Source organism: Medicago truncatula, chromosome 4 (assembly GCF_003473485.1).
Source record: "Medicago truncatula cultivar Jemalong A17 chromosome 4, MtrunA17r5.0-ANR, whole genome shotgun sequence".
NCBI lineage: Eukaryota > Viridiplantae > Streptophyta > Magnoliopsida > Fabales > Fabaceae > Medicago > Medicago truncatula.
This window is the reverse complement of record NC_053045.1, coordinates 38,166,821-38,193,862: the sequence shown is the minus strand read 5'-3', so window position 1 is coordinate 38,193,862 and position 27,042 is coordinate 38,166,821. Positions and strand designations below refer to the sequence as shown.

General features: G+C 31.3%; 2 protein-coding genes across 7 annotated transcripts; one reads left to right on the top strand and one right to left on the bottom strand.

The window, feature by feature from the left end:
• The first annotated feature begins 9,589 nt into the window (after positions 1-9,589).
• LOC11444984 (dihydroorotase, mitochondrial) lies at positions 9,590-15,589 on the top strand. Of its 6 annotated transcripts, none has more exons than XM_003607423.4 (8): positions 9,590-9,698; positions 9,824-9,892; positions 10,793-11,186; positions 11,408-11,544; positions 12,287-12,452; positions 12,549-12,665; positions 13,277-13,437; positions 15,031-15,589. In XM_003607423.4, the coding sequence occupies exons 3-8, from the start codon at positions 10,922-10,924 to the stop codon at positions 15,223-15,225; spliced, it is 1,041 nt and encodes a 346-aa protein (XP_003607471.1). In that variant the 5' UTR covers positions 9,590-9,698; positions 9,824-9,892; positions 10,793-10,921; the 3' UTR covers positions 15,226-15,589. The 6 variants fall into 6 exon arrangements, with proteins under 6 accessions (XP_003607471.1, XP_024638323.1, XP_039689382.1 ...); XM_024782555.2 differs by having other exon boundaries at positions 10,781-11,186; XM_039833449.1 differs by having other exon boundaries at positions 9,642-9,698; positions 9,827-9,892.
• Positions 15,590-23,162: 7,573 nt separating this feature from the next.
• On the bottom strand, positions 23,163-24,292 carry LOC11439746 (transcription factor bHLH162). The gene is made up of 3 exons (XM_003607421.3): positions 24,051-24,292; positions 23,595-23,930; positions 23,163-23,514 (listed from the first exon to the last, which is right to left on the bottom strand). The coding sequence occupies exons 1-3, from the start codon at positions 24,189-24,191 to the stop codon at positions 23,365-23,367; spliced, it is 627 nt and encodes a 208-aa protein (XP_003607469.1). The 5' UTR covers positions 24,192-24,292; the 3' UTR covers positions 23,163-23,364.
• Positions 24,293-27,042: the final 2,750 nt, after the last annotated feature.

Sequence of the window (27,042 nt, the reverse complement as noted above, 5' to 3'; positions counted from 1 at the left end):
ATATTTGGATGGAGCGCAGTAATAATGTTCTCTTTAAAGGCAAAGTTGTAAATTATTTGGAGGTGGTCGATCGCATAAAGCGTCTATGGTGGTTTTGGTTCATATTGGGGAGGGGCATAATAAAAAATTTGTTTCCTCAGATTGGTGGTTAAACCCTATTATATGTCTTCAAAACATGTAATTTCTTGACTTATTGTAATGGGCTTCGAGTACCTGATAAGTGCTCAAAACTGTTATAATTTTTATGTTAAAATAAGCATTTTAGTGACTTGTTCTGCAAGTTATCTAAGGAAAAACAATCAATTGTTGTAATTTCACAATTTATGCTTTACATGCCTCACTCCACTCAACTTGTGCAGGAAATGACAAGCAAGAAACAAGAAACAACTTTCCAAACCAAGCAAAACTCGCTTAAGCGAGAAAGTTCCAGGGAGCAACTCTTCATCTCGCAGCCAACTCTCTTCCACTTCGCTTCTAATGAGAAGACATCTCGCTTACGCGAGATTCATGTTGAGAGCAAATTGAGTTTCGCTTCCAATCTCGCTTCCCAGTCGCTCAAGCAAAGTTCATCAGTTGAAGCCAATTCGCTTAAGCGAATTCTGTGCAGAGAGCAATTCCAGGATTCGCTTTCCATCTCGCTTACGCGAGATCTAGCAACATCAGGGGATAAGGTCCATGTGGCATGACTTCATTGGTTAGATTAGGATTTTCAGGCATTTCGTTTGAGCGAGATATATTTCGCTTAAGCGAAATTCACGATTTCAGACCATATAAATAGTTTTCTCTTCTCTTTCCATTCATTGAAATACTGTTTTATTCATTTTTTTCTGCATACTTAGAGAGAGACTAGGGCTTTTCTAGAGAGAGAAACACAAAGCAAGGTAGTTAAGAGTAGATTCAACCCAAGATTTGTTGAGACGTCATGAGTCTAGGCATGGAATCTTCATCTTTTCTTCATCCTTAGCAAAGCTATCATAGACATATGTAGCTACATCTACCCTTGTGGATTTTGAGGTATTCAAACAAGCTATTATGTAAACTCTTGATCTTTTAATATATGGTTCTAGCTTATTATTTATTCAATATTGTTGCTATTCTTGTATTTAATGCTTTATTGAGATTCAAAATGATATTGACAAATACTTTTTGTTCTAAGAAATAGAATAACAATCTATCTTAAGTTATCACTCTAGACATAGATGTTAATATTTGATAATCACTTTTAATCTAAAACTTAATGCTTTTGGGTCGTTTAATAGGTTGGGAAATCATCGATTAAAGATCCAATCGACTTTGTGATAGTTTAAATGTTTGGGAAATCGACATTTAGACGATCCATTAGAAATAACGATATCATTTGGACAGGAATGATATTGTCGAGTGATTGTGATAATATCGTTTAAAAAGTTAGAATTCGTTATTTGATCGAGAGATTGCAGCTGTTACGCTTGGTTGATATCTCTAACCCCAAGCGAGCTAGCCCTATCTCGTCTCGTTTTACTTTTACGTCGAATAGTTAAAATAGTTTTACACAAACAAACAATTTATACTCAAACACTTAATGTGATAAATATTGTGAAAATGCTTATGAAATACGCAACTCTCTGCGAAAACGATCTTATTATACTTACGTGTAAATGGTTTATGACATGTAAAAATCTTACATCAGTACCCCTTGTAATCGATTTTTTTTTGTCAAATAGCCTAGTGGCTAAAGCTCACACAATTTAATTGTGGAGAACTGGAGTGTCTGGGATTCGAACTCTAGCCCCTGCATATAATATGCAATATCCCTACCAACTGAGCTAAGCTCACGGAGATTTGTAATCGATTTAATAAAATATAAAATCTAGGTAATTAAAAAAAAATCATATATGTTATATTGTAATCCACGGATTTTGGGTACCTAAATTTTGACAACAAAAATTTATCACATTCATTTTCTTCGTTTTATCAAAAAGAAAATAGTATTCATACATAATAATACTAGTATCTATGGTTCTATGAAGGAAAAGAAAAAAAAAAAAAACATCTATGATTTATAGGGCTTTGCCTAAGGATACTTTTAAGTAGTTTTCTCCATTTATTATCGGTTCAGATACCCACGGGCACGAATTTATATTTATCAGAGGATTTTTAAGTATTTTAGTTTATTTTTTAATGGATACAAATAACCACGAACATAAATACTATTTAAGTTTTTCTAATTACGTCCTATTTAATCCTGGTTGCATTTAAAAATGACAAAATTATCCTTCCATAAAATTTAATTTTCAAAAAGCATCTTCCTTTTTTCTTGGTTACACCCTAAAATCCCTCTCTAGTTTAAATAGGTCATGTAAACTTAGTTTCAGTAGGTCATGTAAACTGAGTTTAAGTGTACATACTTAAACTCATTTTAAATAGGTCATGTAAACCGAGTTTAAGTGTACATTTAAAAGTTCAACATTGTTCAATGATTCTACGTAATCTCAGTTTAAGTATGTAGAGGGGCGGATTCACCGTCCGGCGACCCCGGGCGGTCGCCCGGGCTCGATCGATAATTTTTGCACATTAGACCCAACCCAAAAGCTAATTAACACACTTACAAAAAGAAAAATTTGGGCAATCTGAAAATTCTCACATGCAAATAGATCTCGGAATTTTATTTAGCACACTATTGACGGGTTCATCTCTCTTATTTTAACGGGTTAATTGTTCAAATTGACCCTGTAATATACCTTATGTCTGAAAAATGACCCTTAAAAATACAGAACATATATTCTAGCATTGTAACTTGAATTTCTTCTTATTTTTGACTACCCTGTAATATACGTGTAGTCTAAAAATGTGACCTACATGTTGAATTTTTTCATTATTTTTTTCATACATGATTAACACGTTAAAATATAGCTTTACATAAAAAATTAAATTTCTTCGACCAGAGATAAATTAATTATGAATTTTCATTCCCTCATAATTATGAATTTCTAAACAATTTATAATTAACTTGTATCTCATTTAAAGACTACAAAATTTCACTGAAGGTTCTTATCATGTTCTAGTCATGCCTACAAAATTAGGGAACTAAATTTGACTTGTGAGTATACGCTTACGCGGAACAAAATTTCAATTTTGCACGTTTTGGTTGAAAAATCATAATAAATTTAAACAACTTCGAAATGTTATGAAACTTTACATATCCTTTTTATATATTTTTATGGATGTCTCTGCAAATAATGAGCTTAAAATTCAATTTATAGGTCGAGATTTTCATTGTTTTGTTTTTTGAGCTTTTGACACTTTAAAAATTCATAATTAATTTGTCGTTTGTCGAAAATTTATAAATTTTTTGTTTAAAGCCGTATTTTAATGTTCTTAACTCGCCTCTAACAAATCATGAAAAAAATCAACTCTTGGTTGCTTTTTTGGACTTCGCGTATATTACAGGGTTATAAATAATAAAAATTTCGAATTACATGGTCAAAATACATGTTATTTAATTACAAGGCCAATTTTCAGACTTCACATATATTACATGGTCAATTTTAATTAATAATCCTATTTGAAATTGTACTTTTATTGACAAAATGATAAACCTCTTTTATTTCGATTTTTTTAATTATTAAAATTTAAAAAAAAAATTGATTTATGCATGTTGATATAATTTGAGATAAATTTTTCGCCGCCCGGGCTCCATAAATTTCCTTGCCTCCGCCACTGAGTATGTACATGTAAACTTATTTTAGGTAGGTCATGTAAACTAAGTTTAAGTGTACATACTTAAACTCAGTTTAAGTAGATCATGTAAACTTAGTTTAAGTAGCTCATGTAAACTAAGTTTAAGTGTACATACTTAAACTTAGTTTAAGTAGGTCATGTAAACTCAGTTTAAGTAGGTCATGTAAACTGAGTTTAAGTGTACATCTAAAAATTCAACCTTGTTCAATGATTATACGTAATATCAATTTAAGTATGTATATGTAAACTTAGTTTAAGTAGGTCATGTAAACTGAATTTAAGTGTACATACTTAAACTCAGTTTAAGTAGGTTATGTAAACTAAGTTTAAGTAGATTATGTAAACCAAGTTTACATGAACTTACTTAAACTGAATTTAAGTTAACCTCAACAATGTAAAACTGGAACTGTCGTACAGTGCAGTTGAACAAGAAGAAGAAAATTGAAACCAACGTTATTGAAAAAGAAGAAAAAATTCACTTATTTATATGCAATCGAGTATGAATGAAAGATGTTTTGATTCACTCTTTAATCTTCCATACAGAGTAATTGAACATCAGGATTGTTTGATCGTTGGTGGGTGAAAGATAGTGAAATTTTAAAGTGACAATGAATGAAATCAAGATTTTAAGAAAATTTATATAAAAGGATAATTTTGATATTATCAAAAACTTTTAAAAAAAACTGGGTATAACTAGAAATATATAAGGTATGAATAGAAAAAACTCATACCATTAAATCCGCATCCGTTCAATTAAATAAAGGATAGTTAAAATATCTGTCTATTTTACATGCGAATATCCATTAAAGTATTTAACTATCCATTATAGGACATGAAGACATAAAGATGTTACTCTTTGCATATGCAAAGACTAACTGGTGTCACTACTAAGTAGCATCGTGAGAGGTCTTGGCGTGAAAAGAACGGACGAAGGGGCTGACTGAAGCTATGTATGTATAGTTGTCATTGAATGCAGACACAATATTCAACTGGAATTAATTGTAAGATCATTGATTTGGTGCATTTTACGTCACAGAAAAGTTCAAAACTGAGAGAAAAAAAAAGAGGAAAATGTTTTTCCATATGTCTGAATTTAATTAATAGAGTTGAGTGTGCAAATGTCCAAATGTGCTCCTGCTGCCACAATCGCAATTAACAATTAATGTGACTAATACTGCTACCCATAAGGATGTTATCTGTTGCCAAATGTTTAGACCCCAACTAGTTTAATTTGCAAAAAGATGATAGACTCTTAAAATAAAAATCATTGAGCATTTTTAAAAATAAAAATAAAAAAAATTCAAAAGTATTGTTTTCATTATTTTTAAAAATACATCATCACTAGTTAGTAAATATTTACGTCATAAAAAAATTAGTGAATATTTTATTTTCTCTGTCACAATAATTCACTTTTATAAATGTTCCACATATTTTTATTTTTTGGTGGAAATCCCACGTATTTTTAATAAAAAGTTAAAATAAATAAAGATTAAAAAAATAATCATAATGTGAACGGGGCTTAATATTTTCAAGGATGTCCTGTCCATTTCTGTTTTACTGAGTCTATCATCATTTATGTACAACTACAATTTTAATTTGTGTTGTAATGGAAGAGGTACATGTTGGATGGAAATACACTTCATCTGATGTGAAGAGATGTCTATCTATATAGAAACGAAAAAAACACTCTCAAGGTTTGGACCCTAGTAGAAAAAATATGACAGGTATAAATAGGTGAGGTTTATCATGGGAAAACTACTTTTTTTCTACCATGAAAAAGTTAGTTTTTGACCATTAGATCAAACCAAGAATATATTTTTATCATACTCCCTCATCACTAGATTTTTTAATTTTATTATTTTAAAAACAAAAAATAAATTTTGAAATTAAAATAAACATTTAAAAATAAAAAATAAATTTAAAAATATGGAAATTAATTTTCCAAAATTTTAAAAAATATAAATAAACTTGTTTTCAAAAAATTTAATTATGATTTTCGAAGATTAAATTTTTGTAATTTTCAAAAATTAATTTCCATATTTTTTTAGAATTTTTTTATTTCGAAAAAAATGTAAAAATTTCTGAAAATATTTTTTTTGTATCAATCAGACTTTTATTTTAATTTTGAAATATATTTTTTATTTTTAAAATAATAAAATTATAAAATCTAGTGATGGGAGTATGATAAGGATGTGTTGGAAAGATGGCACGTATTGTTGTATTAATCTCAGTCAAAATAGAATGTAAAGAAAGTACAACTGAAAAGGATACTTATGGACCAGTACATTTGGAAGAAGAAAAATGTTATAAGATTTTTATTTTTTCTGTTAATGATTTCTCTCTTTTAATCAAATCAACACTTGAATTAAATGTATTTATTTTAAGAAGTTAAAAATGAAATAGATTAACCGAAAACTTGCACTCTACACATCACTGAATATCTAATAATTTATACAATAAATATTTTATATTCTAAAGAGAACTAAGAGAAAAAACAGTTACATCAACAATTCATAAAAGGACTATTTACATTTGGAAGAATAGGAAAACAAGCTCATTGAAAACATGAAATGAAACTAAATAAAAATTCTCAAATAAAAAAGAGGTTGAAGCCGCCACATATGGTAGTTAAAGGCAAGATTAACACTATTTACCTCTGGTCATCAAAAGGATTGGAGCTTGATTTTCTCAAGAAGATGTTGCAAAGAATCCCCCTTTTATTTAAAAACTCTTGCATTCCTTTTGTGCTAAACGACAACCAAATCAAGTTAAGGACAGAACATATTTATTTTATAATCCATATGAAGATTCAAATTGAAGTATATGGTCTTTGACATGAGCTGGCTAAATCGAAGCCAAACCAAGCCAATTATAAATGTCGAACCAAATTTTACCGTATAAGTCGCTAGACCAAAAAAAAAAGATAATCTATATCCTCTTGAAGGCCACAACCACCCAAACAAAATTGAATATTCGGCTGAAACACCCTTCTATTGATTAAGTTATAGGTTGTTGGTATGCGATTTTGTAGTAAACGTCAAACGAAAAGATTAACTTTAAGAGGTGCCTCCTTATGCCAATAAAAAATGGTGTCTTCATTGTTGATATTATCATCCAACGATGCTAGATAGTTGTAAATACTAGTAACGTTGTATTCTGAAGATACGTAAGGTTGTCAAATCCACATGTCTATCACATCAGTCTGCAAAACAATAGAATGAAATGACGCACAACACTCCTCAACCTTTTCCAATGATTTGAGACCAAGCTTTTCCACCAAAATTTCACACTTTTTAAGTTTTTGAAGGTAAAAAGGGAAAGAAATGTGTGTTTGAAGTGTGAGAAGCTGGTGTTGGCCTAAATAAAGAAAAGTATACCACAAGTTAACTCACGTTGGATTTTAGCGCAAGTTAACTCACGTTGGATATAGAGCGTGAGTTAACTTGCAATGAGTTTTTTTTTTGAAAAATCAGGGTGGGAATGAGCAAAACTGAAAGGGAGAAGAGTAAAATTTCAAAAACCCGAATATATTTTGGGCTAGCTTTCTTAGGCCTGTTCTGGAATGGGTTCTGTCCATTTTTGACATTCCAAAGCACTTAGTGGAGAATTGCTCTTCTCCCCCTCTGTTTTTTTCTCATTCCCATCCAACGTGAGTTAACTCACACTGGAAAATGCACCTACGTGAGTTAACTCACGTTGAAAATGCACATGTGTGAGTTAACTCATGCTCGGTTATTTTATTGAAATGTGCAATTCTAAATGGGAGAAGAGCAGTTCTCCACTTAGTGGTATTAATTAAAGGTTTATTTAAGAAAAAAGGAATAAATGTATCTCATAATTTGAAAATAAGCTTATATTCTGATGTAGTATTTTTGCATCAAAAATAGTAAGTATTTATATCGTCTTCTCAGGGACTAGTGCGATATCACAGACCGTTCGACACCAAATATGTTAAAAGATAATTTGTTGTTTGTTTTAGTAACTAAGTTGCGAATAATAAAATTGAGATTAATAAGGCATGAAACTTGTTATGATTAGAGTTCCTTAATCAAGCGTCACACATAACTTAATGACCATACATGGATTCTAGATTTTCTTTGATATTATCACGTATCCCTCGACAACACCATTCGTGTCCAAAAAATATTGTGAAATCAGTTGTATCATTCAATCGTCGATGTCTCAAACTATTGAATGATTCAAGAGTCGGTCTTATCATTTAATCGGTGATTTCTCAATCTATTGAATGATAAGAAAGCTTTAAGTTTGGATACAAAAAGTGATTATCAAAACATCCATTTCATATCTAGAACTTATGTTTTGATAGATGATTATTCTAAACCTAGATTCAAAAGTATTTCTCAATCACAATCAAATCAAACATAAGCATTAAAGTGCAAGAATAACATCAATATCAAATCAAATGCTAGAACCATATATTTATAGATCAAAAGATTACATGTTAAGCTAAGATCAAGTACCTCTAATCCAAACAAAGGAGATTTAGCTACTTATTGTCATGGAAGCCTTGCAAGAATGAATTGAAAAGAGAAGGATTCATTACAAACTTGTGATCTCTCAACAAATGAGGAAGAATCCACTTTCTATCACTCTCACTCTATTAGAACAAGCCCTATCTCTCTCTCTCTAAAAGTATTACTAGTGAAAAGTATGAGAAAAACTTCTATATCAATTGAAATGATTAAGGGCTATCTATAAAAATTATGATCTGCTTCAACTCGCCTCGCGAGTTCCTTCATTCGCCATGGCGAGTTTAAGTTCCTTCACCAGTAGGTTTGTGCCACGTCATCTGTGAGGAGTCTAGGCCGCCCTAACTCGCCAAGGCGAGTTTCTCGTTCGCCGTTGCGAGTTGATGGCGAGTACATAAGCCTTCCTGCCTCTTGCTAGCCTTTGCTGCTCGCCACTGCGAGTTGGAGGCGAGTAAAGTGGTACCTCTGCCTATTTTATACTTTTCTTTGTTTTTTCATCTTTTCTTGGTGTCTTGAGTTAGAATCCTGCACAAATGGGTAAAGTAAGATAGATAAAGCGTAAAAGGGTAATAATCACTTATCTCTCGGCTTTTCCCTCAATAACTTGCAGAACAAGTAACAAAAGTACCTAAAATATATCATGAATTTAACACTTCGTAGCACTTATCATATTCATGGACAAATTTTTAGTCAAAAGAATGCTTATATATAAGGATAGAGGGAGTGTAATACAAACCATTCAATACCAAAAAAAGAAAATTTGTTTGTACTATGTTGTTTTGTCTCGTGAGTTGCTTTAACTTGTTCAATACCTTTTATGAGCAATGTAACACACACATTCTTATTCTCTCTTCTCCTCTATTTTTTATTTTTTGGTTAAACAAATTGTTGGTCCCTTTAAGTCCTTATAAAGAAGTTCAGCACATAATTTTAGTTTTTGTTAAATTAAAATTTGTTTAATTATGTTTAAACTTTCAAATTTTTGAACTATTTTTTACATACATGTTTAGAACATTATAAAAAAATTCTCTATAAAAATGGAGTTGAAAATTTGATCTAAATTTTTACTAATTTTATCTTGAAATTTCGACGTTTAAAAAATTCATATTTAATTCATTACACGTGAAAAAAAAAATATAATTTTCTATTAAAAAAATTATTAAAAAATTTAAAAATTTGAGTATAATTAAACAAATCTTAATTGACCATAGCCTAAAACTATATACTGAAAGTTTTTTATAAAAATCAAAACTTTATAAAAATCAAAACATGTCACTTTTTATCCAAGGACTAAAAACAAATTTTATGAGGGGATTGGATCCCCTCATGTTGTTTATGTTGTTAGATTTCTGCATTTTCTAATCTAATGGCTGAGAGAGCACAAAAGGAAAATTAATAATAAAAATGAGAGAGAAAATGAAAGTCGATCCGTCACCGCCGCAATCTGACATTCTCCTTTACACACTTGCATGTAAAGAAGGAATTAATGTGAGCAATTTTCCTCTCCTTTTCTCTCCCGTAATCGAACTCAACCCTTGTTTTCCCCTAAATTCTATTTTCCCACTTTTGTTAATCCAATTTCTTGTATGTGGAAATGGGATTGAAATCTTTAGCAGCTGAATTTGAAGGAAAACTAGAAGCTTTAAACTAATCTTGAAGATTTTGGAACTTTGGTGCTAGAGGTGTGTTCTCTCTTCTAGGCTTGAATCCTTTTAGATTTGAAGTTTAGAATTGATATGATGGGTATTGTATTATGATTGAGAAATTAGGTTTTCATGAAAATTTCAATTTCAAGGATGCCAAAGTGTTGGCTTCGAAGTGGATGTTGAGTAGGATGCACATTCCTGTTTGTTTATTTTTTGAATTTGAATACATAGGCAAATAGTTTTATTATATCAAACACTTTGCCGACAGGTAAATACTATCGGGTACCCTCACACTCAATAGTATTTACAACAGCTAAAACGACCAAGATGATTAACGTGTGTTCCACCTTTACTCTCTGTTCAAGATTTATTATTACTGAATTGTAATTGTTAGAGATCATGCGGACAATTAGTTAGTGATTATGGACTAACTGAACAAGGAATATTATAGTTAGTTAGTGACTGATATTATGGTTGTAGTTAGGGAACCCACTGAGATGTAGTCTCATCCCATTCCATTTTATTTTAGTTTCAGATAGACAGGTGACTGTTGTTGCAGCTCAAGGTTTTATTCTTTAAAAATGGGTTCAAGACTTTCTTTCTGTATATTTTTTTGTATGTAATGAATGAATTTTGACTTCTTGTGTACCCTGAGAACTGAATCTTGCATTTATGTAAGGCAAGAACTTAATTTACCCTGTAATTTGAGTTATTTTTTAAAGTATCCAATATCAGATTTTAATATCCAGTATAATATTCTAGAGAATTATATCCGGGTGTTATAGTTATATTCTTATAGACCACTTCTGTTGTAGGTTGTTCGTTTGCAATACATGTTAGGGCTGATTCTTACAATTTTGTGTGGCTAACTCGGTCAGGTTTAAGCCTCCGATCTTTTTTAACCTTTTTTTTTAATCTATTTAGTGTTTGCTGCAGAGGGTTCACCATCGGCACCCCGTTTTCCTAAAGAAAAGGTTGCAATAGTCTCTCACAACGCGACAGAGTTGAGCAAGGCCGACGGAGGAGCTGCAACTGCCGTCGGAAGCAATATCAGAGACAGAAAGAATGGAGCTAACAATTGTACAACCTGATGATTTTCATCTTCATCTTCGTGACGGTGCTCTTCTGGAAGCTGTAACCCCTCACAGTGCAAAGCATTTTGGAAGGGCTATTATCATGCCCAATTTGAAACCACCCATCACTACCACATCCTCTGCTATTTCTTATCGAGAATCTATTTTGAAAGCAATACCTAAAACTTCCAATTTCACTCCTCTCATGACGCTTTATCTCACTGATGCTACAACTCCGAATGAGATTCAACTTGCAAGTGAGCAGTATAATCACACGAGTTTAAGAAATATTACCCTCACATTTTGATTTAATTTTTGTCTCTATTTTGATATATATGAGTCTTGCTTTAAGTCAAGTTTAAGTTATTTATTTTGAAGGATTTTTTTTTTTTTTTTTTTTTTTTTTTTTTTTTTTGTATATGTTATGTTCATCCAATAAATTACTACACTACTTGATGTTGCTGCTATGCATTGACAGAAAAAAGTGGATTTGTTTATGGTGTGAAGTTGTATCCTGCTGGAGCTACAACAAACTCTCAGGATGGTGTTACAGATCTTTTTGGAAATTGTTATTCTGTTCTTGAGGAAATGGTTGAGCAAGGTTTACCATTATTGGTAATTTGTTTACTTTTATTTTAGTCTCTGTTGTGTTTATTTATGTTTAATAACGTCCTTTGCCCAATTTTTTTTTTTTTTTGTGGGAGGGACAATATTTAATGTTCTAAGACCCCGTTTGGACAATTAACTTAATTAAGCACTTATCATATAAGTGCTTATGTATATGTTAGTTCTATAACAAAAAATAAAATAAATCAAACTGTTTTCATATAAGCTATAAGTTGTTTTCATAAGCTACCTTAGAGAGATTATGGAAATAAGCTGAAAACAGCTTACAGACATGTCATATGCTGTTCTTATAAGCTCTCTCGATCAGTCTCACAAGTGGTTATGCCTGTAGATAAAATCAAATAATCCAATCAAACAAGACCATCATACTGTTGCATAAAAATGTATTTCATGCTCTATGGTGCCATGTTTTTTCTGATTGAAGATGCTAGATTCTATTTTCTAATTTCTTAACAAGTTATCGTAAGTCAAATTGTTCATGTAATAATCATTACACCTTTGTAGGAGAATTATGCTTTTGGATATCAAATTTAGAACTCGTCCACAATGAAATTATCTACAAACACTTCTTCAATAGTTGACAATGAGCCAAGTGGTTCCCATGGCAAGCCAAATGTGGTCCATTGACATGTTTCCTTCTTTATGCATGTCTTGTATGTATATAATAATATATAAAGTTCTCAAAAAAAATCTCTGTACTTTCTTATCAGTGAATCAGTATACATGACAGGTTCACGGAGAGGTTACAAATCCAGAAGTTGATATTTTTGACCGGGAAAAGGTCTTTATTGAAACAATTTTAGAGCCTTTAATTCAAAGGCTTCCACAATTGAAGGTTGTGATGGAGCATATTACTACCATGGACGCTGTTAAATTTGTAGAGTCTTGCAAAGAAGGTAATGTAGTAAATTACTAGGGATAATTTCTTTTGCCAATTTATTGTACTGTACTGCAGTTGTAAAATCATTCTGATAATTTGCTATTTTTGTAAGGTTATGTAGCAGCAACAGTTACACCTCAGCATATTCTTCTCAATCGCAATGCTTTGTTCCAAGGTGGCTTGCAGCCTCACAATTACTGTCTTCCCGTGCTTAAAAGAGAGATCCACAGTATGTTACTTTGTTTCTCTTCCCTTACTTTTCAGAGTTTCAACATCTTTTAGAGTTATATGAGAGTATTTTGGTTTAGATTTTCAAACAATGGTTGTCAAAAGAATGAAAGAATTGAACTACTCCTTCCGGTCACTATTATAAACAAATATTCCTTTTTTCAGATTCATTGAATAATTGATGTATCTGGTTTATAATATAGACCAAATACATTGGTTATTTAACGAACCTGAAAAAGAATCTTTGTTTATAATAGTGACCGAAGGGAGTAATGATTTAAAAAGTATGGATTTTATAATATTCTTGTGGTATGACATTGTCTTCAGTAAATTTATCAGATTTTTTATTGATCTGACTTGTATGGTAAAAGAGATAAATGTCTTCACTGCATCTTATGGCATTCGAAGTTTGAACATCGTTATACTTTTATAAATTTTAATGTTGTTGCAGAGAGTACACAGTCCTATTGAAGAGTTTCATAGGCTGTGCTAATTCTTAAGTTTGGTTGAGAAAATGTTATTAGTGAACAATGATATTCTTTTAGACAAAACTGTACATCTTGGTTATCTAACCATGCATTAGCTAATTAATTCCTTTTGTCCCTTGTTTAGGACAGGCTATTGTTTCAGCTATCACTAGTGGAAGTAGACGATTTTTCCTTGGAACTGATAGTGCTCCACATGATAGGCGTAAAAAGGAATCTGCTTGTGGATGTGCTGGCATCTACAACTCCCCGGTTGCTCTATCACTATATGCCAAGGTTTTTGAAGAGGTAACACTCTTACAAGTTTATATTAGATTACGCAGGTCAATGTTGCATTTGCTTATTCATTTCACAAATGTGCATATGGGTAGGTTTCAGAGAGATTTAATTGCAATATGTTTAAGTTACTAACATGTCTTCAAATATATCCCTTGTTAGTAAAAATATATTTGAGGGCCAAATTAACTACTAGATACACATTTAAAAATCAAATGACTCATAAAAGACACATTTAAGTTTATTTTTGTAATTTAATGTATATAGAGACTATAAAAATTTAAAACAACACCTCACACGTTTAAAAAATTACAAACAATTCACTCATCACATTGATTGGGTTTACTAGACAAATATTATTACTTTGCATTTTTTTGAAAAACAACACATTAATATGCATAACAATTACTATAATGAAGTGTTAAATTACATACTACATGGTACATATTTGAACAAGTTTGAAATGTTAGTGCAGGCATCAACCCCCACACCAATATGAATAGATCCGTCCCTGGTTACATAGTGGAGCTAATCTCCCCTCAAACTAGAGCTTTCTCTAGTTCTAAATAAATAACAAATCCTAATCTAGCTAAAGGGATGTTAGTCCTATTTATAGATTTATAGATTACAGGACTAACAGTTACACTTACAGCAGCACAAAAACAGAAGAAAGCAATAGAAAAAGAAACAGAAAACTACCCGTAGAAAAGCTCTAACTACTAACATATATTTATTCTAATTACATTCCTTCCACTTTTCCTAGAGTAAATTAGCAGAGGTTTCTCTTGATACCTAACACTGCAACCCGTTAGTAAACAACCCTGTCCTCAAGGTTAAATGTAGGGATATGATCCTGGATATAGTCTATCTGTCCTCCCACGTAGCTTCATCTTTGAATTTACCCTGCCACTGTACCAGATTTGAGTGATTGGCATTGATTTGTGTAGAATCTGTCTAGTAGCCAGAATTACTGCAGGTTGGTAGGTGAGTCCTTCATTAGGTAAATCTGTTTACACAGAGTGGTATCCTACTGCCTTCTTCAAACGAGATGCATGGAAGACCTGATGGATGCGAGCTGTAGATGGAAGTTGCAATTTGAAAGCCAATGTGCCAATCCACTAAGTAAGGCCCATAATACTTGGCAGATAATTTTGGATGGTGGGCATTGAGCCTTGTCTATGAGGCCGAATCTTCAACTGAATCCAATCACCTTCTTTAATTGTAACCTTCCAATGAGTATTCACATAATGTGTCATATGGTCTTGAGCTCTTTGTAGACAGTGTTTAAGTTGGACTAAGGCTTCATCTCTATTTATCAAGTCTTGAGCCACGGATTCCACACAAAAAAACTGAACCGAACTGTTAATAATGTTGTTCCAAACCGAACTGCCATAACAGTTCAGTGAACTGGTTAAGTATTTTGTTGCGACTAATATAGAGGTTTCTCTTGATACCTAACAATTCTCTGATGCGTGTTTTAATTTTAAGATATGATAAACTGCTTATTTGAGTATGGATGGTATGTCTCTTGATGCCAAGACTTATTTTGCTCTGAAAGTTGTCAAATTTAATCTTAATGTTTATGAAATTGTTGCCTGTGTTTAGGCTGGTGCACTTGACAAGCTGGAAGCTTTTACAAGCTTTAATGGACCTGACTTCTATGGTATCCCCAGAAACAAGTCAAAGATTAAACTGAGGAAATCTCCTTGGAGAGTACCCGAGTGTCTATCGTTTCCATTTGGAGATATTATTCCCATGTTTGCCGGTGAAACACTTGAATGGGAAGCATTGCTTATTTGACTGGTCTCTGCGTATTCAGAGACATAGGTATGTGACATTTATTGGAGTATGTTAATCTAGTTAGTTGGAGTTGGTTGCCTTGGTGACAAAACCTGATAGCTTGTACCAACTGTTCACACTCATAATATGTAACATTTCGGGTGTATCAGAAATGCGGGCAGAAATAATGATCAAGCTTTCTTTTATTTCTTTGAAAGTTAGGTTTCAGCTTAAATAGCTGGTTATTGAGATTGTAATTTATGTGGGCATTCAGAAATATGACCAGGCAATTTTTTTATATTGTCCTCATTTCATTTTCACAAATAAATGATGGGACTCAATTCATTGCATTCTATGCTAAATGAGCACAGCATAAATTATAAATTTCACAAGTCCATGGACTATTGTGATCTCACTCTTATTCTATTCATTTAGATTTGGATACCAAAAGATCTAAAGAAATTTCACCTAGAACACAGCTTCAAAGGTGGGACTTTTCTACTTTAACCGTCTTGTTACTTCTCTGTCACTTCAGTCACAGCTATGGGTTTAATCTTATAACATGACGAACGTTACATTGGGATATTATGCTACAAAAAAGTTTTGATATGGGTAGCCAACAGGACCATTATGTATCCCATCCATACTCTGATTATTAGAGAACTTGGTGAAGATGGCCAACTTGTATAGTCAACAATATAGTCAACAAACTGAAAGAAAAACAGTTTATAGCTGAGCTAGACAATCTGGCATTATGTTAATAACAGGAAAGAGAAATCAGAAATTCATAGAAATAATGAAAAGAATAATTTTTATTTTTATTTTTGTCAAGTAGCCTAGTGGTTAGAATACACATTTTTTCAAGATGAATAAGTGGAGTATCCGGGGTTCGAACCCCGGCCTCTGCATATAACAATGCATGGTTTTATAACTCATGCTTTCAAGATTTATGCTAAATAATTTTTTCCATTTGCTTTAACATCTAGTTTCTCGTGGATTCATCGTTGCAGCTACCACAGTACTATTAAATCAATTTCAATCAATTTTTTTTTTCCATTCAGTAAACATCTATTCAAATCTTTTAATGATGGAAAAATATTATCCCTCCATCACGCTCACGTCCAGAATTTCTCAAGACCACATTTTTTCTAGAAAAATTGTAAGTTCATTGACAGGAAGAGAAATGTGGCTCATCACAGCCTTTGATTTCACTTACGGTTGTTGTTGTTACCATAATTGTTCTCCATTAAATTACAGTGAGAAGAGCAACAACAACCAAGTTGCTCCAGACTACAGTACACATATCTCTCTTAGATCTATCAAATGAAAAAAAAAAATCTAGTGAGAAGAGCAATAACAACCAAGTTGCTCCAGACTACAGACTACGGCGTCATATTTAATAGTATTAACAAGTTTACTAGTACAACCCTTGTTTCTATGACATCATATATGCACCTCACCAATTTACACGTAAATGATTTATCGTGCAATTTTTTTTTTTAATTGATACCTAACCTTTTTTTTAATTTGATAAACTTTTTTTTATGGTAAGGGATTAATTTACGTGTTTTTGACCAAATTTGCAATGTTTTTAAGGACATTTGCAATTAATGTTTAGTTTTTTTTTTTTTTTGAAGGAAATGTTTAGTTTTTATTGACATAAGTTCAATATTTATGTTTCATTTTTTTTAGTAAAAAGTAAACGATATTCATTCAATCAAATTGATAGAGTACATCTATACAATACAAATCTAAATTCGCTAGAAACAAAAAGGATGAAACTGTGAACAAACTCACAACATCCATGTTAATAGCATAAAACGGCAAAGCATCTATGCCTACAAATATGAGTAATATGACTATATTCAAGTCTCCAGAATAATCATGTCTCCGGATCTGCAACGTTGACGACGCCAAAGTCATTGTCATTGATCGGATTTGCACTTCCTCAAAGCTAATTTTTCAACTTGAATCAAATAACCACTGCACTAAAACGGGAAATCAAAAACACACCGTACAAAGACGGGAAATCAAAACAAACAGAGTCGTTCAGAGACGACGAAATCACAAAAACAAACGAAAGAAAACAGAAAATATGTGAAATCACTTATTCAATTAAGATAAAAGGAAAAACAACTAGAAGGGGTGATTTTTGGATCAAAATTGACCTTAAATCACCCCTCTGACAAGAAGAAGAAGAAGAAGAAGAAGAAGAAGAAGGGGGTGACGGCTAGGGTTTGAGAAGGAGAGGAGTGAGAGAGTTTTTTTTTTTTTTTTATGTTTCATGATAACTATTAATAAGCATGTTAATTCACCGGGAAAAAATTTTTGTGTTCTGGTTATTTTTTGCTACTTGTACGTTTTATTTTTGTTTACAATTACTTGTACGTTTTGGTTTGTGAGTATTAACTTGTATTTTTGCAACGGCATTTAAAGTTTATATTAAATATGTTTTTGATCCATTTAAATATTTTAATTTTTTTTTTTTTGACAAATATTTTATTTTAAGTCTCCTTTTAAATCATCTAAGCGTGTGTTTGTTACCACGTTGGTTTTGCCTCCCACCGTGCTTTTTTCTAACTCTACAATTTCAAGCTTCACAAATATCACGGTAGCCAGGCATTGGGAAGCGAGAAAAGTAAGTCAAACGTGATACCAAACAATGCCTAATAATATACTTGATAACAACTATCTGTTTAAATTGTTACACATTTTAAGAAAAAGACAAAAAATAACGTGGACAGAAATTTAGATCTATTGCTTAGACAAAAAAATAACGTGGACTATCTGTTTAAATCATCGAATGGATTTTTTCTGCAATTCTGAGGCTTTATCTTATGTTTTTTAAAGAGAAAAAAAAAAAAAAAAATCGAATGGATTTTTAGATACGACATGCTGCTTAGCAAATTTATTATTATTTTTTTGGAGAGAATGCGAATTGATCAGTAAATTGAATTAATTAGTTTTGATAGAAATTTAATTAGAGAACATAATATCTCATGCACAATGAGATATATATCATTTACTAGTTGTTTAAAAAATATCATTTACTGATCAAACAATATTTACTAGTGGTGGCCAATTTCGCATTTGCTATCAAATAAGGCGTCTCTGTACAAATAATGAATGGTGGCCACAGACTTTTTCACAGCAAAATGCTACTTTATCGTAATTCAGAAACAAGATTAAAAAAAAAAAAAAACTAATCCTAAGGTACAAAAAAATTATGGGGGAAATTAGCAGCTGGGGCTGCCAAACACTAGGCACGTAAAGAGCAATTTTCTTAGAATTTCTTCATGCAAGAGAAATAGGAACAACATGGGGTGTTTGTTTGGGAGATAAAAAATATATTCCTGGGAATAAGGGCATTAAATACGATATTCCTATGTTTGGTAGAAGGGAACAAAAATAATATACTCAGGAATAAATGATTCTCAGGAATCTTATTTACCCGTTGACTCTCTATTTTTATTCTCGGGGGTGGGGGGATGGAATCTTCAATTCCTGGGAATGAAATCTCCACATTCATGGCGAAAACCCACCCATGCCCCTATTTTACCTGCGCTTCTTCCCTCCTAATTTTTCCCACACGTTTTCTAAATTAATAGAAACCCACATATATTTAAACCCCTCTTTGCTCTCTCTTTTCACTCATCTGGATCCAGATCCATCCATAACAGGTTTGTGTCTTATGTTTTGTTTTGTTTTTTGCGTTTTTTTAACTGTTGGACAGATTCTCGGCCTGCCAGGCTGCTGTACCAGCGGAGCTGGGCCGCGCAAATGCGAGTTTCGGTGACTGATATTCGAGCGGGCATCCCCCATTCTGTTGTTGTTGCATGTCAAAGGTGTTGGGCAGCCTGCCAACCTTCAATTAAATGGCGTGTAACAACTTGAAACAGGGTACTCTTGTTATGTATTAAAAAACAAGTATATACCCTGACCAATACCTTTGTTGACTCACATAATTTACTTTGCTTGATTAAAAATAACATGAAAAATATTATTTTTCATCTATTGAATGTAAAAGGATATTTTAATAATTTTGACATTTATTCCTGAGATTATACATTTTAAACCAAACATATTTTTAGTATTCCCAGGAATTTAGAAAGAAAGTTCTAAGGAATTCAAATTGGTAACCAAACACTTTTTTAAAATATTCCTAGGAATATAATTCCAAGGAATATATTCCTGGGAAAGTTATTCCAGGGAATAATTTTTGCATCCGTGAAACAAACGCCCCCACTAGTCTTTTAAACATGAATTATGCTAACAAATGCACTTATTAAGAAAACTAAAAGTAATGAGTTTACATTGGATTCAATAATATTTTAACTTTTAAAAAATTAATTTCATCACTTTTTATCATTTTTCAATGCAATATTTATATTTTTATCCTCTTAAACAATATCATAAGAATACTCTTTAGCGTTTTCTTTTAAACATTATGAAAATTGTAATTTACATCCACCATCATCAGTTTTCTAGCACAACCTTCTTACCCAAGAGAATTGATCCAAGTGCCCTTCAATATATAGCTCAAAATCCTCTCGATTTATGACATCGTAACTTCCGACCACATCAAATATATTAGGAGATACGATCAATTGGTTTTTTTTTTTTCATTGGATTTAATAGTCAAATCTACCCAACGGTGCTCCATGCATTTGTTTCAGATTTCTTGCAATTGGCTTGCACACTTGCAGCAGTGCCAGCACCAATGGATCCAATAATTTTATATTTAAGTGTTTGTTTTGTATCACGATGACTATGTCAAAATCACGGTAATCGATTGTAATTCTAACATATCAACCGTGGTACGGAACATATGCTAAGCATCCTTCAATTATTGAAAGTTTTCTGCTTATGGAATTTAAGAAAGCACATAATTTAAAGCAACCAACAAATCTATGCAATTATTATTAAAATAATGTAAAGCACCAAGACTAATAAAATATTGCAATGTGTAGTTCCTTATTCCATGTCCTCATTTACCTGTTATTTCCTTTGCCTTTAATCCCTTTATCGTTACCACTCTAACAAAAAAAATAAAAATTACTTTTGCTTTTTCTATGGGCTAGACTTCACAAGTCAATACTATAATTCTTTGTTTTTCGATCTTTATCGAACATTTTCCCATAATCACATTGAAGATAAATGAATATTCGAAGTCCATGTAAGTCGTCCTTGCGTACAATATCATTAAAATTTCTACACTTCGGCTTTGTTTGCGAGTTTAGAGGGGAATGGAGGGGAAGACTTGAAAAAAAAGGAATAAGTAAGTGGAAGAAATAGAGGAAAATAGGAGAGGAGGGCTTTGGGGGGTTAACTTTTCTTCATAATACAAAACCCTCCTCATTTGGAGGAACTAAAAAATTGTATTGGAGGAGGGTTTTGAGGAGTTTTGGAGGGTTAATAAGAATTCTTCAAATTTAATTTATGTTGTTATAATATTTTTAAAATTAAAAATAAAGTAATCATATGCATTAATTTATCATTCTCTAAAAAACTACTCTTTTAAATTTTTTGAAAGATTTCTCTATTTTTCCTCATATTTTGCACCCCTCAAAGCCTTTCCTTTCCTTCCTCTCCAAACTCCCAAACAAAGCCTTCATAGTTAAAGAAGCAAAACCAAAATCAATATTAGTCTACCATGATTCTTGTTCAAAATAAATAAATAAATAATAATCTACGATTACGCCAAATGGTTGTCTAGGATCTCATCTAACCCAAAGGGGTTCGTTCCAATTCTAATATTTTAGGTTTGGGGACAAAGCTCATTATTGCTCTTTGGACTGCCAAATGTTTAGACTGAATAGGCAAATATTCAAAATTGTAAATATTGGTCAAAAAAGTTTCTTGTTTTATGAATTGGTGGATAAATATTCTTAAAATTATAAAAAGGATATGCATTCATTCAAAATGGTAGAATTTATACATAGAGAAAAATACAAATTAAAGATGCTAAAATAAAAAATTATGAATTGCAAACAAACTCATAACATCATCCAGATTAATTAATAGCATACAACAGTAAAATGAAGACAAATACGATAAAGCCTATCAATATGAGGATATTAAAGTTTCTAGAAGGCTCATGTCGACCGTATCTGTAATGTAACGTTGAATATGTTAAAGATCAATTTATTTGAGGGATCAGTCTCACGGTTCATTAGCGAAACCTCAATGGAAGGCAGGGCAAAATTATGTATGGTGAATAAATCTTTATTTTATGTGTCATGTTATAATCAACGACATAAGTTAATGAAAGGAAAGTTTATATGCTTGCTAATTAGCAAAATTCAGAAACTATTTTTACAATTGCTTACGGTTTCCATGATTAATTTGTCTATTAATTTTTCAATTGTTTAGCTTATCTGAACTAAGAGTACTAGAGACTACATCATACATTCTAATTGTTTTGATGATTTTGGCATAGCATTATATATAGCAATGCTTTCAAACCAAAACTTTAGCATTACTACCAAGGGAGGAACCATAGCCTCAACTTGGTTTTCTGAAGAACCTATCATTGCAACAGTTTAAAAAAATTCATTGCAATAGTTGATGTGAATTACATATAGACTCGTTCTGCAAGATGAAACAAGTTAAAAGGAACATTGGATCCAAGGTTATACCATACTATTATTAACTTTTGGGGAACCATGATATAAAACATGACCTAGTGAACCAAATATGATTTTTCACGCGAATGATTAAGGCAACCATGATATTTCAATAGTTAATATTCACGGACACTCATTCGCCATCTTATTTTGTCTCTATTTCTATCGCATCACTCTCTTTATATCTTTCTTGCTTAAAATGTATACATTCATATGAGGTGCCCACCAAATATTTTTTTAATTCAATAGAAAGGTGGCAAATCTTGTGGAGGTGATTGATAACATCAAATAGCTAGATCTTGGTTATTTGTAGAAAAGGTAGGAGTAAAAAACCAAATCTTTTTCGGATTGGTGGAATAGTCTTTTAACTTGTTTTGAAACTTGTAAGTGTATGAGAACTAACATTGTAATGGGTTTTTAGAACCCTAATATTCTCATTAATTCATTTTGCTTATAAATAAATAAGTAAAAGAGTTATATATAACTATTAAGTACAAAGACCCATAATATTTTCATTAATTCATTTTGCTTATAAATAAGTAAAAGGATTATATATAACTAGATTAAGTACAAGAGGTAAGGAAATAAGTGCAACCAATATAATACCATGCCAATATATCATTATAAAAAAATTCAAAAGAATCATTAAAAAAAAAGTAGCTATATCTGTCCCTGAATGAAGATGCAACTTGCAAGTATATTTGACAGTTTTCCTACATTTGAAATTGGAACCTCATCTAAATTTATCCAACTTCTTCTTTCTAAAATAAACCAATATTCCACATTTCTCTTAGATCCCTAAAAAGAATTCCTTAACATCCTATGAAATGAAAGATGTCACTCAAGGCTATGTTAGGAAATTGGCTATGCTAGGTGGTGGAGATTTAAATGGTTTGATTCTTCTCCCTTTTTAGCTAGCTTTTAAGGGAGGGTTCTACAAGTCTTTGGATATTTATCAATTAAATAAAAATAAATTGCCAAATCATATTTGAGTTAACGTTGCATATATATTTTTATTTTTTTGAGGACACCTTGCATATATAATTGGTAAATAGAACAAATTAGAGTGATATTTAGATGACTCATTCCCAAAATAAGGAGTTGTCATGTGGAAATTTAGATTGAGAAGATTCAATCTCACACAAAAAAAGAAAAAGTATGCCCCAGATCTTATCTTAAAATTTTGTACTGCATGATATATGAGAAATGTTTGCAGATTTGAATCATGTCCAAAAACAATTGTTCATTTGAATAGCAAAGCACTTTCACAAAGTAATCCAACTTGAGCATTGAAGAAAGCCAATTAATTAATTAAGGGGAAGTACAAGAGGATTAACTAACTCATCAGGATTCTTAATTTAGCTTCAATGTAAAATTATTTTACACCAACAATCAATCACAACTTTCGATTTTTAATCATTTGAAGCATTGAGAAGTTGCAATTGCATTGAGAGTGCATGGTCTTTAATCTCATAAGCTAATATTTTATCTTTTACAAAACTTTTGGAAACCCTAAATATTAAGATAGACCTAACTAGAAACCCCACATATTATGATCATCAGGTCCAATTTCAAAATCCCACAACTCAGGCTGTATTTCCACATCACTGGAAGATCCATACACAAAACTTTTCAATCTCTCACTCACTTTGGTCGCTCCAAATTGAACACAAGATGGAGGAATCTGCATAAAGAGAGAACAATTACTAGGTAATTAAATTTCATAAAATTAATTAAGCAACAAATATTGATTTAGATATATACCTCAGCATGAACAACATGAAGGAGTGAATTATCTCCAACCTTAGAGGAATTAACACTCCTTATGTCTACATTCTCTTCATGTAACACACGAATTATTTCATAGAAAATGAATTGGTTATCTAACCCACACGTGAGAATGATTTGTAGTGAAGAACCAATTTCGTGAATTTCAAAACATGGTGATTTTGGTAGATCTAAGCAATATTCACGTGATCTTTTATTCTTTCCTGCTAATAGCCTTTCTTTCTTCTCCATAGCCATCTGCACATTTGCCTCTAAACTCTTTATGTAGTTTATAGCCTCATCTACTTGATCCGGTAGCGCCAATGGTAATTCCTGAATTATATATAATAATGACATCAAACAAAGAAAACTACTATAATAACCAATGTAACTAATTAACTATTTTGTGTGTGACAAAACCATTGTAGTCTATATAAAGAAAGAAGTTAGAACCTTGGGATTATAGTTAGGGAGAAGAGAGTTGAGTTTGGAGTAGAGGATCTTCATCTGATTTCTTCTGTTTTTTTCAACGAGCCTTCTTTCAACTTTGGTTGTATTAGAGCTAGAAGGTTGATCACTTCCAAATTGATCCATAATTAGATATAAATATTAGTGTTAATCAATTAATCTTAGTTTTCCCTTTTTTATGTAATTTCTAGCTAGGGGGTATAGCTATGTAGGTAGGTTAAGAATAGGATATTGAAATGTTTGTGAATGTTTTGTGTGGGTGTATATATAGTATAGGAAAGGAAGGAATTAAAGTGGTAGAGTGAGATTTTGGGAGTGAATAGTGATGAAAGTTAATAATTAGCTTTTGGTGAAAGCAATAATTAAAGCAAAGCAAGCGAAGTCATAAACGTCATTTTGGAAACGTCATGTTCTGAAATAAAGATATAGCAATGTACATGTTCGTTCGAGTCGTCGAAATGGAATGTTCAAAGACACATGATGTTGTTCTGTTCTGTATTTGTAATTTGTATCTGCACTTTTGCTATTAGAAAATCATATAAGACACATGAATACGGTCAACAAATGTTTTTTTCATTTTAAAAAACTTCAGATTAACCTGTGTTTCTGGGACACTAATTAAGCAATTAAAAATGAAAAGAAATGAAAAATTTAACATTAAAAACAACATTTTTTCAAGTTTTAAAAACTAAAATACACAATTTCCAAAAAAATATTTTTTTTATAGTTCCTTAACAAATGCCTCAAGCACTAGTTAACATTTCTCTTTAAAAAAATATCATGTTAACATGTGTTGTTTAAGTATTGAAAAAAGAAATTAAGTCTTAGACGTACAAATGTTTGTCAAAGTCATAAATTAAATAATTTTTAATGCAAAAATCTTGTTAAACATATTTGTAGTAAAAACGTAAATTTTTGTAGTTAATGAAATTGTAAAATTGGTTTAAGAACAAAAAACCTCCTCAATATTCTTCAAAAAATCTTCCTCTATATGAAAATGTTTTTTTTAAAGAAAAAATAATAATTCTTAACGGGAAACCGTATCGAAGTGTCTTTTTTTAAGGGCATGCCCAAGTGTCTTTTTGTTGTCACAAGTTAGTGTTCCAATAACATTTTTGTTGTATCTAATGCTGCGTCTCTATTGATTAGGGGTGTTCGCGGTGCGGTTTGATTCGGGTTTAAGTAAAAAAGTCATTCAAACCGTGAGATAAAAAAAGCATGCGGTTTGGTTTGGTTCGGTTGATTTTTAAAAAGTCATCCAAACCAAACCAATGCGGTTTGGATTGGTTCGGTTTATGCGGTTTATCGCGAGATAAAAAAATATTACATTAACTCTAATATTGCCAACTTGTTACAAAATAAACATAGGACATTTTATTTTGATGTTTATATGATAAAATATTAGGTAAAACTTATATCAAAATAGGTAAAATTAAGAAGAAACATAAGCATGAAACAAATTATTGGGAAGTAAAGGAAACAAATTCATCACTGTAAATGAATTGAAAGAGATGGAAAGGAATTAAAATCGAACCTGATGGTGCAACAATGGAAAAATCGAATCAAAAGAAATTATTCTTGAGCTATGTAATTGGGATAATACATATTTAAGTAATATTCATTATTCTTGCGGTATGGTTTGGTTTGGTTCGGTTGCTGAGATGCAAACTGCAAACTGAACCGAACCGCACGGTTCATTGCAAAAGTCATACGAATTCATCCGAATCATGTGCGGTTTTTTACGGTTTCGGTTTGGATTGGTTTGGTTTGCAGTTTTTCTATTGAGTTGGTTCGGTTTTGAACACCCCTATTATCAACGATTTTTTTTTTTTTTTTGAACTTTCACTACTTGGATTAGTGATGAATATTGAATATTTTTACAATAAAACCTAAAAAGAAATAGTATAATGTTTATAAATAATGAAACTATGTTTTCTTCTTCTTTATGAAATGATCATTTAAAATACAAAAAACGGTAAATATCTATTTGATTGATAAAATAATCATTAATTAATTTATGAGTAAATTATACCTCTTAAAGATGTTTGAATTACACTCCCTTCCCTTCTTATGTTGAAATATACGCTCCCTTCTCTTGAAAAGTGAAATTTACACTCCCCTCCCCTATAAGATGTTTAAATTACAACTTTCTTCCTTAATAATTAAATATGGACTACACTTTAATCTATTTTAACATAAATAAATATTTGGATAATATATATTAATTTTGAATCACGATTTAAAAAATATAATTTCGTTTCTTTCTAATCTAAATGTCAATTAAATTTAAATATTTTGTTATTAATTTTATAATTTAGAGTATAAAATTCACTTTTAAATAACCATACTTAATCAAATTTATTAATTTTTCATATATTTTAATTTTATTTTGGGTTGTTTCATATTTTATAATAGGGTTTAAAACTATATGTTAATGAAATTCTGAATAAAAAATAGAGAAATATATGTATCCAAAATTTGATTATATTAAAATGAATCCGCAATGCTATTTTTCTTTGAAGTGTGTTTGATTATTTTTTTGTTAGCTTATTAGAAATAAAAAAAAAAATTTGAGGACTAAAAGTTAGATTTTAACATAAGAGGGGAGTGGAATGTAATTCAAGCTTCTCTCAGGGGAGGGGAATGAAATATTTTCTAATATGTTTTGAATAAGAGGGGAGGGAAGTGTATATTTTAACATAAGAGGGGAGGAGAGTGTAATTCAAACATCTTTGATGGCAGGGAAGCATAATTTACTCTTAATTTATTGGTTTAGAGAGAAAATATACTAGTAAAATCTTTCAATTTATGAAGGGTTTTTATCATGTGCAAATTTGTAGATGTTACGAAGTTCAAAATGGTAAGTTTGTATTAGAACTTACATTATTTATTAAAAATTTCATCTGTTTCAAAATAATCGCTGTTTAATGTTTGTACACGATTTTTAAGAAAATGATTAATTGTGTTGATTTCAATT